We start from the raw sequence: 19,221 nt of genomic DNA on the forward strand, positions 1-19,221 counted from the left end.
CAGCACGCCTTGCCGCCCGGGTGGCCCGCCACGGTGGCGCCCCCAACGGGAGCTCCGCGGGGCAGCGCAGCTCGGCTAGGGCAGGGGAATTTATTTTATTTTTCCCTTTTTCGAGGTTTTCGCAGGGGCTGGGGGACGGCCCTGGCCTTTGTGTTGTCGAGCCCAGCCGCAGTGACGCGCCCAGGTGCCTCGGACGTGGGTCGGTGCTGGGGGGCCCAGCGGCTCGGCGGGCTCTGCCGGTGGCGCGCACAGCACGGGCAGGCCCGGCTGTCTGACCGGCGAGGCACGGCGCGCTTCCAGCGAGCAGGCCGGAGACCCTGCCGCTGCTCGGCACCGCCACTGCCAGGCGGCCGCGCTGGCCCAGCGCTGAGAGCGGGCCTGTGGCGGCGCATGGGTAGGGCCCTGCGCCCGCCGTGCCCGGGGAGCGGGGCCGCGGGAGGCGGACGGGCGCGCTGCTCCCCCGCCGGGCCGCACTCCTGCTACTGGTGGCTGTTGACAGAGGCCTTCGCACCACGAAGGGCCCGCGCCTGCCCCACCCGCCGCCCCGCCGCCTTGGTACGGCCCGGCTCAGCCCCGCCCCGCCGCCTTGGTACGGCCCGGCAGCTGCGTGGCCTGCTTCCCGTCGGGCGCGGCGGCCCGGCGACATGGCGGTGAGTGGCTGCGGCAGCTGGGCCCTGCGCAGCGAGGCCGAGCGAGGGCTCCGGCTGCGCGGCCCTGCCTACGGGGTCCCCGCTTTGGGGCCGCTGTTCAGCGGCGGGGCCGGGGCTGGCCGTCCGGGGGCCGCCGTCTCTTGGCCTGCGGCTGGCTACTAGCCGGTGCCGGTGCCTGGGCTCCCCCCATCCAGCGGCGGGCGGCCTGGCCCGTTTCAGCGCGCCGTTCGGCGGTGTGCGGGGCTGTGGGAGCAGAGTCCCGGGCCCGGTGCCCTGGGAGGGTCGCAGCGGGAGCCTGGCGGTCCCCTCGGGTGTCCCTGAGCCCTCCTGCCGCCGGGGTCGGCGGGCACAGTTTGTGTGAAACTTGCGCTCTGAAAGCCCGAGCTTTCTGCAGCTGGTTTCATGCTTTTATAGGTGACATTATAATGAGTAAAATGATACAGCCGCGCTAAGGTGAATGATTCAGTACCATGGGGGAGGAAGAGTCTAGTGATTACACTTCTTGGCCTGAGTTAGAGCCTTTCATTAAGTTCTTGTAGTATCTTTGTTTTTCTTTTAAAGGCATTTTGAGGTTTGCTGTAATACCTTTATTATTAATCAGATTTCTGTTTGCCTGTATGAGTAAAAGTAGGCACAACTTCTGCCCCAAATACCTTAGTAGTGCCTTGATCTTGGGGAAGTAAACCCACGCCCTAAAACATTGTGCATGTTGAGCTTTATCACTGTGGGATCTGTAGTGCATGTATCCTTTAATGCCTGCAGTATATTAGCTGATAAAAGAATAAGGAGAAGGAATATTTCACACTTCATACTTACCTAAAGAACTCTCTTTGTGAACTACAGTTAGAGTACAGTTGTGTGACAGTCTTCTGGCATAGGGAGTGCTATTCCCACTTAAATGTATAGCAAGATGAAGGAACACTACCTGGGGTTTATGAAGTCTGGAACAAAAGCGGAATTCTGTGTGGTTTGTTTTTTTTTTTTTTTTTCACTAATGATTAATGTCCACTCCTATTGACTCAATTCAGGCACCTCCAGGTTTGTTAGCTACTGCTAAGATGATTGGGTTTGGTAGCGTGTGTTATGTTGACTACTGTAGAGCACTTTGTGTTGGAAAGAGGTTTTTAACCCTTTCCTTACAGATCTTAGATCTTGTTTCAGAAAGCTGAATTTCAAGGATACAGGTCTGCACAGACCAGTCATTGATTGCCTTAATGATGCTCTGTTGTGATGTTATGCTGCAGTGTTACAGAGTCTAGAGAAATGCTTGCCCATAGCAAAAACATTTCAGCAGTGGTCTGTAATGTATTGCAGTTCTGTATTTGTTGACCCATTCAGTCAAACTTTTCTTCTTACTATTAACAGGAACGTAAAGGGACGGCAAAAGTTGATTTCCTGAAGAAAATTGAAAGACAGATCCAGCAAAAGTGGGATGATGAGAGAGTCTTTGAGATTGATGCTTCAGGTAGACAGAACCAAAAGAGGTATTATTACTTTTTTTTTTTTACAGGCTTTATCTTTAACTGCTTGAAGTATCTTTTCAAGGGAACTTTTTTCTTCAAAACCCAGGAGGGAAAAAAGTGGCCTCTTTTGAATGAGTAGTATTCTTGGATTATCTGGAGGTACTTACTTATGCATTAAGTTGGCATTTCTATAGCTGACAACATGAAGCAATGGCGTATATATGTTTGGCCAAGTTCCAGCAGGATGCATTCCTTGGTATTTGCAGTATCCTCTGAGATTTTAAAAATGGATTCTCTTGGGTGACTTCTACTGTTTGATATGGAGGAGGCTTCTCAATGTGATGCCTGTGCCCTTACTTGTGGGAGGGCTTGTTCTGCTTTGCTGATGAAATAGTTAAACAAGTATCTTGGGTTTTGGTATAGGCCAACTTGTTTTACTTTGTGTAGGAGTGGATGAGGGTCAAGTGTGTGATCGTTACTGCTCCTCAGGTGAAGTGTTGTGATTTCTTTTCGTGCATAAACTATATTGCAGACATTTGTTGTGATACCTTGTTTGTCGTAAGAGTTTCGGTTTGCACTTCTGTTGTATGTGCAGCTCCAGCAAAATAGTCCCAGAACTGAGTAAAGAGTGAAGGACCCAAATGGGTCAGAAGATTTGAATGGTAAATTAGGAGGTGTAATAAAAACTGTTGTGTGGGGGTGTGTTGCTCACACTTTTTTTTTTTTTTTACTTAAAAGAAATGCAGGCTTTGATTTAAGTATTCACTGTCTTACAGGTTGAAATTTAAGGCTGCAATTAATACTTCTGACTTGAAACTGACCCCCTACTTGACAACATAGAGCAATTTAGTATGAAATTTCAGTGTTCATTATGCTAACATGTGACCACCTTCTAAATAGAGAAAAAGTTGATTTGCTGAAATAATGTTCTTACACTTCTAGGTAAATGCCATACATTTATTTCAGGGCTTTGTCTTAAACTTCTATCAATGTTTGTTAAATAGCCAATACTACTAAAAGCTACCCTGGAAGGGAGAGATGATGCTGGCAGAAAGTTTCCATGGCCAGGCCTTATATAGTCACAGTGGGATTTTATCCTGTAGCAGGAAAAGGCTTTATATAAGAAAATGTCTTTTCTTATGTTGAGATAGAGCTCTACTATGATGTAGATGGAACTGCTGTAAGAGATCTGTTGCTGTTCACGCAAAACTCAGTCCTAGGAGGTGATAGCAGGAATATCTGTATCATTGTTAAAATTCAGCTATTCAAAGAAAATGGACCAGGAGAGATGACTTATAACGCGGTTGGCCTTTTCCAAAACGCTAACTTGATAAATTCTTTGACATAATTCTGGTTTGAACCAGAGGAGATTCCCTAGGAAAAAAATAACCTTTATTTAAATAAGAATGGAATTCTACCACAGATATTCTTTGGTTGTTTTAATGGCTAACAACAATGATCTGATTTTTATTTTATTTATTTATTATTATCTATTATTATCTACATAAGAAGTTCTCTTAACTTCAGTTCTAGTCACTGCATTTATTATTGACCAAAGAAGCACTATTCTGCTTCTTTGCTTGAAGCTTCCTCTGCTGATGTAATTTACTGTGTTTCTAGAGGGACTGTGTCTGAACCATCTCTTCATTTTCTGCTGTTTCCTCATAATAATGCCATTGGTAGGATTACCTTTGGTCTTTTATTTTGTTAAAATAAAAGAAAAAAACCACTCCTGTTGACATCATCACTGTGTGTGGATCACAGAAACAGTCCTGAAGTTTATCTGGGTTTTTTTCCTTTCTTTTTTAGTATTTGTCACTTCTAATTAATTTGAACTGCTGTGAATTTTACCTTGTTTTTCCTAGTTAAGGATTTTTTGTTGTTGTTGTTTATAGAGAATTCTGCTTTTAGTCTATGTTGGTTTTGGTCAACATGATATTTTGCTTTGGTAATGGCTTTCTGGTTGTGTGGTGCAATATTCCTGAGCTGCTGCCTGTTGATTATAGGAGGCGTTTATTGTTTTGTTTAAATTTTCTTCCACCTGGCTGGCTTCATAATTGTTCTCAGCTTTCTGAAATAGATTCTTCTGGACTAGTAGGCACGTGTAGCATGAGTTTGAACTCTTCACTTTCCATGTGGCAGATAGTCTGCTGTGCTGCCTGAGCAGATGGCAAGCTTTAATGTTCTGTTGCATCCCTTCGTTTGTGGGGACGGGTTGGCTGGTGGTACGTGCAGTGCTGCTGGACTGAACTGATGTGGGGATGGCTGCTGCTTGCTCAGGGCCAGGTGGCAGCCTGAGGAAGGGATGGAGCAAAGCTGCTGGCAGGAGGAAGTGTTTCATGGGCGAAGGGAGTGTGCTGTGGGTTTAAGAAAGCCTGTTTAACTCTTGGGTTTATTTCTGCCCCAGAGTAACCCTGAAAAACTTAAGCGGGAACGCTTAGCATGCTTGGGAGCCCGATTCCTCTTGGGTCGATAGGATCGATACTCTTTACAGTGTAGAGAGGGGCTTCCTGGTGGAACAGCATTATTTGTTTGGGTAGGTCTCTGACTGAAAAAGCAGTGACCTTGGCAATATGAGGTTAGTTATTATCTTGGTTTAGATTGACTTTCCTACAAAACAAATAACTAAAGTGGTGTAACAGGTGGAAGCTGCTTACATTGTAATATTTTGCAAGTGAGCAAATGACTTGGCCTTCATTTATGCATGCTTATACATCAACAGTAGCGTCTGAAGAGAAAAGACAAGGCACCAAGTAGAATGCAAAGGTTGAGGTAGAAATTTATAGTGTCCTGAAGATCTGGAAATTATTTTAACTTGCTTTGAGAGGCCAGGTTACAGCAACACAATATGTATTCAAAACATCCTGTAACAATGTATCCTGTAAAGTGAGTAATTATTTACAGTGAGCCCCTAAAAAATCTGAACTGAGCCAGTGGGAGAGTAAATAGATGACTTCAAGTCTTTGCAGTAATTAATTTACAGAACCAGGATTAAAATTTGTTACCTTTGGGGAGATGTTCTACCTATTTCAAAGTCTCTTTGTGATGTTGGTCCTATGGGGGCTTTTTCTTTTGTGTTTTTTTAATTTTTTTTTTTTTTAAGATGCTAAAACCTGTTAGTGTATCTGTTCTTTAAAATCAAAGACATTACGGGCAGGGGAAATATTTTAATGCCACTATGAGCTGATAATAGCTGAACATATCAGTGAACTGTTTTACCTGTACATCTTCTGATGGTTATTTTAAAAGCTAATTGTGTGTTTTAATTCTTTGAATTTCTTCTCAGCAAAGGGAAGTACTTTGTTACCTTTCCATATCCCTACATGAATGGCCGCCTTCACCTGGGACACACATTTTCTTTATCTAAATGTGAGGTAAGCATTTTCCTTTGCTAATACCTTCACATACTACTCTAGAACAAATGCTAATTTTGTAGTTAAATTTTGAGCTAACAGAATACCTTGCTAATTTTTTTATAGATTCTGTAATGACTTATTCAGACTTTCCTTTTTTCCCATATTTTCAGTGGAAATACTGCTGGTTGAAGAGAAATGCCACTGATCACTTTTTTTTTTTAATTCTAGGAGACACAGACTACAGGTGTTTCCTCTATTAATTTGTTCAGATTTGCCAAGATTTTCAGGAGGTGCTGCTAAATGGCACAAACTTCACAAGAAAACTTACTCTCTCTTCTGTTTGTGATTACTGTGCCCTGATACCTGGGTGTTAACAAGTTTTAGGCTAGTGGATAGGATTCCACAAAATTGATCTCTCCTTTGCACCCATTCTTCTCTAGTCAAAAACAGCCCCTTGAAAATTAGGGAAGCTTGTACTTAAGCAGGCAGGCAGTGGCAGACCTGATAACCAAGTCTAGTTTCACCTTCTTTCCATTAATTAGCTTCCTAGATGCTGTTGACCGCAGTCAGCGCTCTCTCAGTGGTTTCATGTTAAAGAATTTCAATTACTTTTTGAGAAGGGTGCTAGTTTAGCCTTATGCTGTTCTTGTTTCATCTGTTTCATTTTTCCACTTCATAGTTTGCAGTTGGGTACCAGAGGCTAAAGGGAAAGAACTGCTTGTTTCCATTTGGTCTACACTGCACTGGGATGCCTATAAAGGTAAGGTGTTCAGAGTTTTACTGAGAGGTTTTTCTAATGTTTCTTATACTAAAGAGTACTTTGAGTGTTACTTACTGCCCATCCTGAACATCACACTAACTTATTAAAAAATTCATCAAGACAGTGTGATTTGGAACCTGAATTTGTAGTAAAGATCTGTTGTGCTTGAACTGTATGTTATGAGTTTCTAGAAAATAAAATGCTTTAAAAATAAGTTTACCTATTGTATTTTTGGATTTGCAAGAAGATCCTTGCTATAAGCCTCTTCCTGCCATGGCAGGCATTCTTGAAATTGCAAGATCTCATAGAAGTTAATGCCATGTCCAGAAAAAGTTCAAAGCATTGTAGTGAAATACGAAGTGTTATCAGTAAAAAGCACTCATTAGCTATGATTGAGGAAAAGTGCTGATAGACTATGAATAACTCTATTCAGGCTTGTGCGGATAAGCTGAAGAGAGAAATGGAATTATATGGCTGCCCACCTGAATTTCCTGATGAGGAGGAAGAAGAGGAAGACAGTTCTGCTAAAAAAGAAGAAATTATCATCAAAGACAAAGCAAAAGGCAAAAAGGTAAGATTTTAAAGACTTTCTGGATTGGTAGCTGTGCTCTCAAAGCTTCGAAGTATGCATTCAGGGTTTTTCCTCCTTCACACTTAGAGAAACCTGCAATACAAATATTTTGATTGTTTCTTTCCAAGGTAGCTGGGTACTTTTGAGGTAGACTTGGAAAAAAATGCATCTACTGCATGGTTTCAGAGATACCATTTTAATGCATGAAATCTTAATGGTGAAATGGTGCATTGTTAAATAGGTTCCTGAGAAAAATGAGATCATCCAGACTGATACTCTGATCTTTTTCTTTTCTTTTCTTTTCTGCACAAAGCATTCACAAACAAGTTGTAGGAAATAACCCTGCTTTGTCAGAGGTAGGGGATGTATATACCTACTATTTGATTATTTTCTTGTAAATTGGTATCTAGCCTATTCTGGTTAGATAAGCTAAGTAAAATCATCCAATCTATTTTGGCTTATCAGGTATTTAATGAGATTTATGATTTTGGGATATCATAAAGCAAAGAGAGGAATCAAGTCTATGAAAAGCTTAGAGATGTTCTTTGGTGTGTTGTTTATGTATGCTAAAGAGATTGTCACACTGGAAGCATTAGATTTGGGATTCTGTCTGCTCTACATCAACAAAGATGTGATCTTGCCTGCTCTTGCAGGTAATAAGTTGCTGTTGGGTAGAGACGTATTTGAAGGACAAAAGTTGGAGAAAGTAATACCAGCAAAGTAACAGCAGAAAAAGTTTTTGATGCAAGGATATAGTGCAGGGCTGCTTTGTCTTTTCGTGGTAAAAAAACCTATTTGTTTGACTAGGCTGTTGGCAAACTGGTACTTTCTTGCCCATTTGTCATGATGCCCTTTCTGCGGATGTATCAGGTAGATGTAAGCATGTAACCCTTGAAAAGACGAGGGGGTAATGTGTGTGTAGTTGAATACAAGCTAGGAAACAGTGCAGATCAGAAACTAATCGGTAACATCTGGAATATATCTTGAATATATGGAATCTGTGTACCTTGAAATAGAAACCATAAGATTAATGGAGAAGAATGCTCTTGAGCATATAAAGCTGTCATGGGTACAAGAACGTGCAATTTTTCCTAATCACAGTTGTCCTTTCAGAGTAAGGCTGCTGCCAAGACGGGCTCTTCCAAATACCAGTGGGGAATCATGAAGTCTTTGGGTCTTTCTGATGAAGAAGTAGTCAGTTTTTCTGAAGCTGAGCATTGGCTGGATTATTTCCCTCCCCTTGCTGTGCAGGATCTGAAAAGCATGGGATTGAAGGTAACTGTTTGAAATCTAAAACTCAATGACAGAAGCAGCCATATATGTATTGTTACTATATTTATGAATATGTGGCTTCTCCTTTGGGACTATTTTCAGCATAATACCAACAATATTCCGGAAATACTTCTGGTATTTATGGAATTATTATTTTAAACTTTTAATAGACTTGAGTGATGATTAAGTGCTTTCTTACATAGTGCTTATACCCTATGCAGTGATCACAACTGGAAAAAAGAATCTAATAAACGAATTATGACTTTCACTTCTTGTTTCCAGATTAAGTAACTGTTCTGTAGTCAGTATTGATAGTATATTAGGAAGAGTAATGATGTGATACTAAATAAAGATACTTGTCCTTCTGACAACAGATTTTTTTTTTTTTTTTTTTTTTTTTTAAATACAGGTAGAGATTATGAAACAAGGTAGTGCTGAAATGTAACTTGAGCGTCTGGTTAAAACTTATAAAACCTCTCAAATTCACAGTCAGTAGATGGGGCTTTGAATCTTTGGCATCTTGGCTCTGAAAGACCATGTACATTGCATAGTTACGTTCTTATGCATGCACCCTTTGTGTGATAATGCACTTGCATTATCTTTTTGGAGAGAAATTTCTTTTTATTTTTAAAACAGTTTTGCTGTTGTAAGGTTCCTTGAATTTCTTTCTTTATTTACTTACTGGAGACACGTATACATTTCTAGGTGGATTGGAGGCGTTCTTTCATTACTACAGATGTTAATCCTTATTATGATTCCTTTGTACGATGGCAATTTCTTACATTGAGGGAAAGAAATAAGATCAAGTTTGGCAAACGGTAAGCCTGCTGCTCAACTCTGAGTTTATTGTGAATATGGATAAGCTTAGCTTTACCGAAGATGGAACCCTATGACATGTCTCTAGAATATGCTTATAACTCACATTAAAGTGGAATCCTTTAATTTCAAATGCTCAACTGGACACAGTAAAGCAGCATGCGCTAGCGCAGACTGTGAGATCGAGTTTGTTTCAGTTTTTCCATGGATACCCACTCAAAGCAAAATAAGGCCAATACTAAAGCTCTTACAAAACCTGAATGTTGACATTGGTGGAAAATATGAAAATACCATTGAGGTGTCTTTTTCATAAAGATCTTCCCTGTGACACCATCACCCCCACCCCCAGCTTGGTGTACTCATTATTATATTTGCTACTGTATGAGTATATGCCTTTTTTCAGATACACAATTTATTCTCCAAAAGATGGACAGCCTTGCATGGACCATGACAGGCAAACAGGAGAGGTAGTATTTTCAGTTGACATTTTTATGTGTTGCTTATGATCTTAAGTACTGAATGGAAAAATAAATTGTATCTTGGAGCAAACTTTATTTTGTATGTATAGAGTTACCAGTTCTCAGTTGTGTGAAAATTGAATTAACTTCTTTATTGAAAATATTTGTCTTGAGCTATGGATAGTATTTTTTGGGATAGCTGCCTGCTGTGATTATTTGGCAATTTGTACTGATGCTGCTGGCACATCACATCATTATCTATCTGTTGAAATAAAACAAATAAACTGTTACTAATTTATGTGTTGCTGAGATAGCGCCTGTAACAAGTAAATTTTTGGATGTAGGAATAAAATAACCTCTCTCTCCAGTCTGCATTTTAGTAAACAGCCGTTTGTTTCAATGGAAATATGATTTACTTTGAAGAAAGCAACAGTACCTTAAACAGCATTTGGACTAGGTTGCTACAGAATAGGATTTATTTTCTGTAAGGCTTGAGTCAATGTTATATATTGATTGCTGCATTTTTTATGTGAATTGTAGGGTGTCGGGCCTCAAGAATATACGCTAATAAAAATGAAGGTGTTAGATCCTTATCCCACAAAATTAAGGTAGGTCTTGAACCTACTCACCATTGCAAATTCTATCTTATGGCCAGAAGTGCCCATTAAATTAAGCAGTCTTGTTTTGCCTAATGCAGAACTTAATTCTACCCTGTTATTTCTGTCACTTCAAAGACTTCATCTCTGTTTTGAGCTGCTATATTCCCTAGTCTGTGTGGAACTCAAATTGGAGTTTTTTTTTTTTTTTAAAAATCAAATAAAGAACTTAATGACCCACTTTCATCCGTTGGGAAATGTTACTGAAAAGTTCATGTTATCTTAAAAGCATGTTCTGTATTACCCTGAATGTTTTTATTTTGGTGACTTATAAAATTCTTTCCCCCCGCTCAGTGGCCTAAGAGGAAAAAATACCTTCTTGGTGGCTGCTACACTCAGACCGGAGACCATGTTTGGGCAGACTAACTGCTGGGTTCGCCCAGATATGAAGTACATCGGCTTTGAAACTGTGAATGGGGATATTTTTATCTGTACCCAAAGAGCTGCCAGGAACATGTCCTACCAGGGCTTTACAAGAGATAATGGAGTCGTACCTGTTGTCAAGGAGCTGATGGGAGAAGTAAGCATCTTGCAGCTTGCTGGTCAGGCTTTCCTGTTCCTGCGAAGCTTACACTTACATAGGTGATGGTAGAATTCTAATTACAAAGAAAATATAGGAACTATTACAAAAATTTTGGGAGTGTTTAGTGACTAAAAAAGCAAGTAGAAGACAGCTTCCTTGGCAGCTGAGCTACAGATACTTCTGAGAGATTAGCCTGATGCACTTACCTGTGGAGAATGGCATTACTGTTGCCTTAGCATTACTTGATGAATGAATGGTTTTAGGTAACATTTTTCTGTATGCTGGGAAGAGTGATGACTTCTCTGAGGAATGGAAAGGGACAGAAAAAAATAGGAGCTAGAAAGGGTTATGTGGAAAAGGGTTTTTGTTGATGCTGACATTTCTGGTACATCTTTGTGAATGAAGCTTTCTTATCTTAGTAGCTGAGTATTAGTGAGTTTGAGATTTAGTATCCTGAACTCCTTAACTTCTGTGCTTTGAATAAGGGTAGTTAGTGCCATTTGTTCATCCTAATGCAAAGTTCTTTCATGCTGTTTGCATCGCTCAATCTCGGTTCACTAAAACTTGTCACTATGTTTCTTGATCCTGCTTTGAAGGATGAAGTAGAAAATACACGGGTTTGGGTTTTTTTTCTTTCTTGGTAGACTTGATCTGAATTCAAGCAGATTAGGGAGGTGGAAGACAACTGCAACATCTAGACTATGTCCTGTCAGTGCATAAATAGTCTTGAAAATAGGCTTTTTCTGCCTTTGTCTAACCTAGGTTTTGACAATATTATTTGTCTATATTATCTGGTATTTGACTTTTCTACCAGTAAATAGTCCATATACCATCTCAAATGGTATATGCATACTTTTCATATGTACTTTCTCTTTGTCTAACTAAATATATGTATTTATTTGTTTGTAATATATAAGTAATGCCAGCAAATTTAAAGAGTATCAGCCAGGAGAGCTTACTTGGCTAGGCTGAAAAAGTGGTATTTAATGTAATGATACTCCTTTGTTCTACATAGGAGATTCTTGGCGCTGCACTTTCAGCACCTCTCACCGCCTACAAAGTTACATATGCTCTTCCCATGCTCACAATTAAGGAAGATAAAGGTAACTTTACAGCAGTGTCTTGCCAAAGACTGTTTGATGTGCACTGTGCATTCAGTACGTGTTGACTAATCTTTTGTCTGTTGTATCTTTTTCTTTGTTAAGGAACTGGAGTGGTAACAAGTGTTCCCTCTGATTCTCCGGATGACATTGCAGCCCTGAGAGATTTGAAAAAAAAACAGGTCAGCCTGTTAACTGAACTGCTTCTGTTTCTGTTTCCTTTCATAGTGTGGAGGGTCAAAAGTGGATATCTGCTGGGTAAAATGAAACTCCCTTTAATTGGAGTTTTGCCGTCTCTAACTTGAAATCAAAGTAGTTAAAAATAAATGAAGTTAAAACCAGGTGGGCTGGGACAGATGTTTTTTCTCAGACTCCAAGGAGAGTTTTGGAATCGTGTAACTTCTGCTGCATGTTAGAGAAGAGTACCAGTGAAACAGAAATAAATTCCTGTTGTGCAAATGACTTCCAGACATGGGATTAAGACCTCTGTATGAATTTCAGTTTCTTAATTTGATAAAAAATAAATTGAGACTTAAAGTAGCTGTTGCTATTACAGCTTCAAGAGTACATCAGCATCTAAACAGCTATCCCTGGCTATTGAATTTTTGTCCCACTCATTTTCAGGGTACAGCAATATTGTTTCTTCTGCTCTTAATTTAGACAATTGTGACAGAGAGTCACCTGAAAATGAGATGAGGATGAAACTCATGTGAGAAATGGTGGGAAGGCAGGAAAAAAGTGGCTTTGCTTTATAAAATGTTATGTACAAGGAAGACCCTATGAATGGATGAAAACCTTTAATTCTAGGTTTTTTCTATCCATATTGCATTTTATTTTTTCTTCTAACTTCCAAAGGCTTTGAGGGTGAAGTATGGCATCAAAGATGAAATGGTCCTGCCGTTTGAACCGGTAAGTACACCCAAGCACGGCCAACCACAATACATGTGACTTTGCATTCATGATGAGAAATGTACCAAGAACTGTGCCTGCCTTTTCCAGAATTTCTACTTAAAACTTCCTGAGCAGAAAGAGCTGAAAAGTTTAGAGTAAAGCTTTCATGTTTTGCTATAGTTTTACGATTTGGTCTGTTAGGGGTTGCAACCAAGATTTGTTATTCTGCCCTATACTTGTGGGAAATACTGTTTTGTGGGAGTTACTCGTTTGGAGAATGGGCTGTGTGATTATACTGATAACCAAATAAAACTTACAGCCTTAATAGCCAGATTATTATTGTATCTCTTCTGTGCAAAGAGCTCAAATCCCTTACTATTAATGCTGATTCATGGCTGAATCTGTTCTCATTGGAAAATATAAGTTACAGGTAAGACCATCCTGATATTCTGCATTACCATTGCTTCCTCATGCTGGCTTCAGTACTGGTACAGCTTGGTACCAGTATCATGTCAGGAGATAAAGCTGGGTTATTGCTTCCAGCAGGGCACATCAGTAGTATACTGGGGACTGACAGGGATTTTTGATTTGATGAGTAGAATTGCACTAATACTTTTTGAGTCCTATGTAACTTGATTAGTATTAGATGCTGCAGATTTACAGAGTAGCACAATACAGTAGGACTTTGACATGCCCTAGCACCTGCTTTTGCTGCTATTGGGGTTCTTGGGTTAATAGTGATTTTGGCCAAGATACCATGTAGCACAAATTCTTTCAAGTAATGAGTAATGACTGTGGTTTTTCCCACCTTCGTAATCCCTGGTTCAAACTCCCACATCAGCCTAGGGACTGAACCAAGCAAAGTGTACTTCTCTCAGTTGCATTCAATGCATCACTTTGTGAAGCTTGTGAAATCCGGGGAACAAAACTTTGTGTAGACTATAAATGTCTAAAGACATTGTGATAACTTGAACTGAATATCTGATGCTGTTTTGTTAATTCTCAGGTGCCCATCATTGAAATCCCTGGCTATGGCAACCTTTGTGCTCCATTCATCTGTGATGAGCTCAAAATCCAGAGCCAGAATGACAGAGAGAAGCTTGCTGAGGCCAAGGAGAGAGTGTACATGAAAGGATTTTATGAAGGAGTGAGTAATAATAAAAGATTTTGATAAGTGTTTTCTTGCTGAGTTTGATTAGGAGAAAAAGTGGCTAAAGATAATAATTGTAATTTAAAAAAAGACTGTAAGAAAGAAGGGAGGGTTTTTTTTCTTTTTTCCCCAGACCACATTTCATTTAGACTTCTACAATCAGTTTCTGCAGTTGGAGGAGTTTTGTAGAATTGAAGAAAGAGAATGGAGGGATGTATGAATGCAAACTGAGATTTGTAATCTGATTTCTTAGCAAGTGATCACTTTCTGGGGAGTTGATCAATTTTGCTACAAGTATTGTTTTGGAAGCTGATATGAGAAGAGCAATGTGTTGGTGTGGGTTGTTTGTTTGTTTTCCCTCCTGTGTTTACTTGTGTAGTGGATTACTATGATGTATTCCTCAGCTGTTTTCTTGTAAGCTGGCAACAATTTTTATTTCTGACTATCTGTGTTTGATTGTCTATGTGCATGCTGACATGTATGCAAACTCATTTTGGGTAAAGATGACTGTATTTAATGGAAAAAAGCCAAGCTTTGTTGCTGTTTTTTGCATTTCAAAGATTGCAGTGACTGCTCCTTTATGTTGATCTAAAGAGCTATTGCACCTATTAATTGTTAGTTTTTTTTAAAAAGCAACTTCTGTGACCCGTCTTTTACAGGTAATGTTGGTGGATGGATTCAAAGGACAAAAAGTTCAAGATGTCAAGAAGCTTATTCAGAAGATGATGGTGGATAGTGTATGTGATAATTTAGAAGCAGCTGCATGCATACTATCAATTTTGTCCTTTTCATAGTAGCTGAGTTGCTAAAGAAACCTCTCTGTTTTTGTTCTGCAGTCCTCTCAGTGGTGCTTTGGATCGTGACAGAGTCCAAAATAACTGCTAGCAGAAAGACCTTGTGCTCTTGGACTAAGTGGGATGAATAGCTTAATTAGAGATCTCTTACTCCCTGCTTCATCCCATCACCTTGTCTAGGAAATATTTTGATGGTTTGATTTAATCTTTGATATAGTTGGGAGAATACTGGAAGTGTAGGATCTGAATTGACAGTCTTTTTCCAGCCTGCCAATGAAGGTTATTCATGGTGTGCAAACACCCCATTTCTGGGGTTCATCGTGCAGAGAAAGAAGAATAGTACATGAACCATGATAATGTCATCTCTTTATTAAGATTTTCCTCATGAGGACTGGAAGTGGGAGAGGCTTCAGTTATTTAGTCAATATTCCTTTGCTGTTGCAGCATTGTTCTGTTCAGATTATAATACACTTCATCCTGCGTAAGAATACATGGTTTGTGAAGGTAGAGTTAAAGCTGACCATTCTATTTTTCTTTACATTCTCCCCATCCCTCTGTCCCCCAGGGCTTTCTAGAAGCTGTTTTAATCAGTAGGGGCATAGTCAGTAATATTTTGTGCTTCTGTCCTCCTTTTTGTCATGCATGGAGACATTCTTTACAAAATTATGTGAACCAATACCTCGGAGAAGTACATAGCCAAGTGTTGCCCTCATTTTACTGAAGTCAGTGCTGAGACAGAGAGCCTGTGCGGTGATGAAAGCCATGTAAGAAATGCTGTAAAACAGATTAGAATGGAGAGGATAATTTTTAGTAAGATGTGAGGATTTTCAAGACTGTTAAGTACTTAAATCTTAGTTTTTATTGCCCTTTAAACTCTTAGGGTGAAGCCATGATTTATATGGAACCTGAGAAACAAGTTATATCGAGGTCTGCTGATGAATGTGTTGTGGCCCTTTGTGATCAGTGGTAAGTGAAGTAAAGCTGTAGTTATAAAGTTACTGCCAAGTTATATCCTACTTGTGGATTGCTTTGTTACAGTAAACTTTTCCTTGTAGGTATTTAGATTATGGTGAAGTGACCTGGAAGAAACAGGCATCTGAGTGCTTGAAACATCTGGAGACGTGAGTTGTAAAAGTAGATAATAAAGCAGAGTAATTGTTTACTGGTGGTGGTGGCAGTCTAAGAGGGCTGAGAGGTGTAATAGTTTATTTCTTACAGGTTTTGTGAAGAGACGAGGAGAAATTTTGAAGCTACTTTAGGTTGGCTACAGGAACATGCCTGCTCCAGGACATATGGTTTAGGTAGGCAAAACACTCCTTTTCTAACTCAGTGCTTCATGAGAATGGTACTCATCCCTTCACTTGGAAGACTTAAGCGCTATCTAGAATCCAAAATGGTATAGTTAAGTGTAGAACAGATTTATCCAACTTGCACCTTGACGCAGCATGCCAGAGAAGACACCCTTTCTTGAAAATGCACGTGGCCAGGGGTAATTTTACTTTTGCATTACTACAGTGGTGTTGTGTGGCATCTCTGTAGCTTTTTGCCTGGGCCATTGATTTGGAAGGGACTTCAGAGGAAGAAACTAACACCATTTCTCAGGTGTTGTTCTTACATTCTGGCTAGCCTTCCTCTTGTGTAGCTTGTGACATGGGACAGCTGTTATAACTGCATTAGAATACACAGCAAATGATCATGAGCTGAAATTTGTTCGATATGTTTGTTTAGAAGCTGACTACAGAAATAGCAAGTATTTTCTCTTTAATAAAATTTTCAAATGTCTGAGTTGAATTTTTAACAAAAGGACTTTTAAAAGCATAAACATGAGTACTTGCGCACGCGTGTGTGTGCATCTGTGTTCCACTGAAAGTCATAAACTGCTTAGGTATGCTCGAGTGTCATGCGTGTTAGTAGGGGTGTTACGATTGGACCGATACCTGGCTTGCGTCTCTTTTAGGTACCCGGTTGCCTTGGGATGAGCAGTGGCTGATAGAATCTCTCTCCGACTCAACCATCTACATGGCCTATTACACAGTGGCTCATCTGTTACAGGGGGGCAACCTGAGGGGCCAAGGAGAATCTCCTCTAGGCATCGGGTGAGGAGAGCGAGCTGTTAAATTTTCTTGTTTAATTTGGTATGCTTATCTCCTGAATTGCTCTTGACACAGACTTGCCAAGGGGGCTGATTTCTTTGCTTTTGTGTTTAAAAAGCATTGTTATTAAAACTTAACCTGCTGTTAGCGAAGTTACAGCAAATCTACAGAAAGGGAATAAAGAAAGAGAAAGGAGTATGGTGGCTGGAGAGAGAGGAGGAATGTCCCTGAAAGCAAACTATATGCAGAGTAAATCACCTTTTTTAGTAGTTGTTTGACTTGCTTTGAAATGGTCCTTGCCAGGTGTTTTTGAGTGATTGGTTTCAGTGGCTCCTGAAGTGTCTCTGCTAATTGAGACTGCTTTGCAACTATAAAAAGTTGCATGCTTCAGTGCTCAAAGCAAGCAACATTAGCACTTAGTTTTTGTGACACTATTAAAAGTTGGTAACTGTCTTAGAAACTTAAAATGATCTTTTATGCACAACTCCTATGTAGAAGCCCTTAAAGTAAGAGGGAGAAGAAGACATTTGTACCAAAATACCTAAGACTGCTCTGTGCCCTTTTGGGTGGGAGAGGTGGTGAACTTTCAGTGAGAGAGATGAGATAGTACAACTCATCTGGAATTGGAAAAAAATCACTTTAATCTTGCCTTGAATCTTATGTTCTATTTCTGCATGTTTTATGAGCTATTTTCTGGAGTAGTTTACATGTTGGAACTGGAACTTACCTTATTTGATACTATAATTAATCTGAGAAACATTTTCAAAGTAACAGTTCTTAGAAACAGAAATAGTTCTGAAAGACTTGGCAAGGCTTTCATTTTAGCTCAAATCTCTCTTAATTATAGAGGCTACCTATGTACTAGTCATATCTGGAAACAAACTTTGAAGTGAGCAACCTGAGCATTGAATTATACTTAATTACATGAGATCTATATACAATTGGAGCATACTCTTATGTGAGCAGATAACATCTTTCTTACAGTGTTAGCAAACACTTTTTACTGAGGCTTACTCTGTGAGGTAAAGTGAAAGGGGATTTATGGCACATCATGTCAGTCATCATTCAGTTACAACAATCTTTGGCACCAAACATAGAAGCTAAGTCACAGCACACCATTTAGAGCATAGAACAGTAACTACCAGAACTAAAGTAGCCAACTGGTGCATGTAAGACTTTTTTCTAGACTGGTGGTATTGACTGTCATCTGAACTAGTTGTTTAATATGTGCTGGAAGTGCTTTGGATCCATAATGCTCTTCCTCTCTGCATAATTTAACAGTCCAACAAAGCACTTTAGTAGATGTTAACAAATAGTAAACTTTGATTTGAAATTATTTAATTTGAAATGTGTGCAGGTAGTATCTGGTGGACTCCAGAGAAATTCTGAAGGGCCAGGAATAAAAATCTCTGTAGAAACAAGAAGGATATTTTTTTAATGCAGGCTAGTGGCTGCAGAATTGTGGGTCTGAGTTGCATCTCATCAGTATTTTCACTGAAAATTGTGGATCCTATCTTTGGTAATTGGTAAAATAAGTCTTACAGTAAATGTTAATTTTGAATGGATTAATTCTATTCAAAGTGGAAAAAGATCATGGATTTTTCCATGTAGGAGGTGACTTTGAATTGTAGAGTAACTCTCTTGTACTCCTGCTCTTTCACTTTTCTGGAAGCCAGAAGGAATGGCTGTGTGACCCAGTGCAAGGAAGGGCAGAGAAACATACGTGCTAGTAACAGGTTTTCAGTATTCAGTTAAGGTCACAAGTGGTGCTGGTGGTGGGGTGGGGGCAGCATTTGGAAAAGAAATTATCAGGTTCCCAGAACATTCAAGATAATGCTTTCATTATTAATTACTTTATGCAAGACTTCATACTTTATTAGGAAATACCAAAGGGCAATTTAAGCAGGGCATGGCCTGACCAATTCTGGAATTCTGGGTTCTGATTTTGTGACTGATGTTGGACTCCCTCGTCTGATCTTAGACAAAGTACCTGTGCACTCTTTGTCCGTGTTTGCTCTGTTGTGTTGTGAGAATGAATCGACAGTTTTAAGCTGTCTTCTACAAAATTCTGTGGAGTGTAAGCGAACTTTTACTGACATCTCAGTATGGGATTAATTCTGTGCAGGGCATGTCAAATGAGCAAAGAGGTTTGGGATTACATCTTCTTCAAGGCAGCTCCATTTCCTAAAACAGAGATTCCAAAAGAAAAGTTGGATAAGCTAAAGGAGGAGTTTGAATTTTGGTATCCCGTGGATCTCAGAGTTTCTGGCAAAGATCTTGTTCCAAATCATCTGTCATACTACCTCTACAATCATGTGGCTATGTGGTCAGATCAAAGGTAAGTTTGGAGATAATGCAAAATAGTTGTGTAAGAGATAAAGCTGGAGTTTGCAGTTCTGGTTCATTTGCTAATGTCTTTTTTGGAGTGTGCAACATTCAGAATTAGGTTGAAAATGCATTCTTTCATGTTGCAGCTTTGTTCCAGTTGTTTATAGTAGAAGTTACTGAAATTGAATGCTTTCTACTATTATTTCCCCAGTTATTTTCAGGAATCCTTTGAAGATCTTAGGATGCAAGATTCTTAAGTACAAATTTTAAAACATTATTTAAAGAAAAACTGAAATCTGTGTAATATGACTTTAGTTGACTTGCTGAAATCCTGTGTGTT

At 39.8% G+C, this 19,221-nt stretch overlaps 1 protein-coding gene across 1 annotated transcript in view; it reads left to right on the forward strand.

The window, feature by feature from the left end:
• Window positions 1-27: 27 nt before the first annotated feature.
• Window positions 28-19,221, forward strand: part of LARS1 (leucyl-tRNA synthetase 1) — a 33,366-nt gene continuing 14,172 nt past the window's right edge. The window contains exons 1-20 of the mRNA XM_080400627.1: window positions 28-650; window positions 2,016-2,134; window positions 5,400-5,487; window positions 6,149-6,229; window positions 6,663-6,800; window positions 7,914-8,075; window positions 8,778-8,890; window positions 9,292-9,355; window positions 9,887-9,954; window positions 10,297-10,522; window positions 11,541-11,628; window positions 11,731-11,807; window positions 12,481-12,534; window positions 13,523-13,663; window positions 14,326-14,403; window positions 15,341-15,426; window positions 15,516-15,581; window positions 15,679-15,761; window positions 16,418-16,556; window positions 18,679-18,891. Of these exons, the coding sequence (XP_080256753.1) occupies window positions 645-650; window positions 2,016-2,134; window positions 5,400-5,487; window positions 6,149-6,229; window positions 6,663-6,800; window positions 7,914-8,075; window positions 8,778-8,890; window positions 9,292-9,355; window positions 9,887-9,954; window positions 10,297-10,522; window positions 11,541-11,628; window positions 11,731-11,807; window positions 12,481-12,534; window positions 13,523-13,663; window positions 14,326-14,403; window positions 15,341-15,426; window positions 15,516-15,581; window positions 15,679-15,761; window positions 16,418-16,556; window positions 18,679-18,891 (2,090 nt within the window). The 5' untranslated portion in view covers window positions 28-644. The remainder of the gene's footprint in view (window positions 651-2,015; window positions 2,135-5,399; window positions 5,488-6,148; window positions 6,230-6,662; window positions 6,801-7,913; window positions 8,076-8,777; window positions 8,891-9,291; window positions 9,356-9,886; window positions 9,955-10,296; window positions 10,523-11,540; window positions 11,629-11,730; window positions 11,808-12,480; window positions 12,535-13,522; window positions 13,664-14,325; window positions 14,404-15,340; window positions 15,427-15,515; window positions 15,582-15,678; window positions 15,762-16,417; window positions 16,557-18,678; window positions 18,892-19,221) is intronic.

This window comes from Falco punctatus (assembly GCF_963210335.1).
Source record: "Falco punctatus genome assembly, chromosome: 8".
Classification (NCBI taxonomy): domain Eukaryota; kingdom Metazoa; phylum Chordata; class Aves; order Falconiformes; family Falconidae; genus Falco; species Falco punctatus.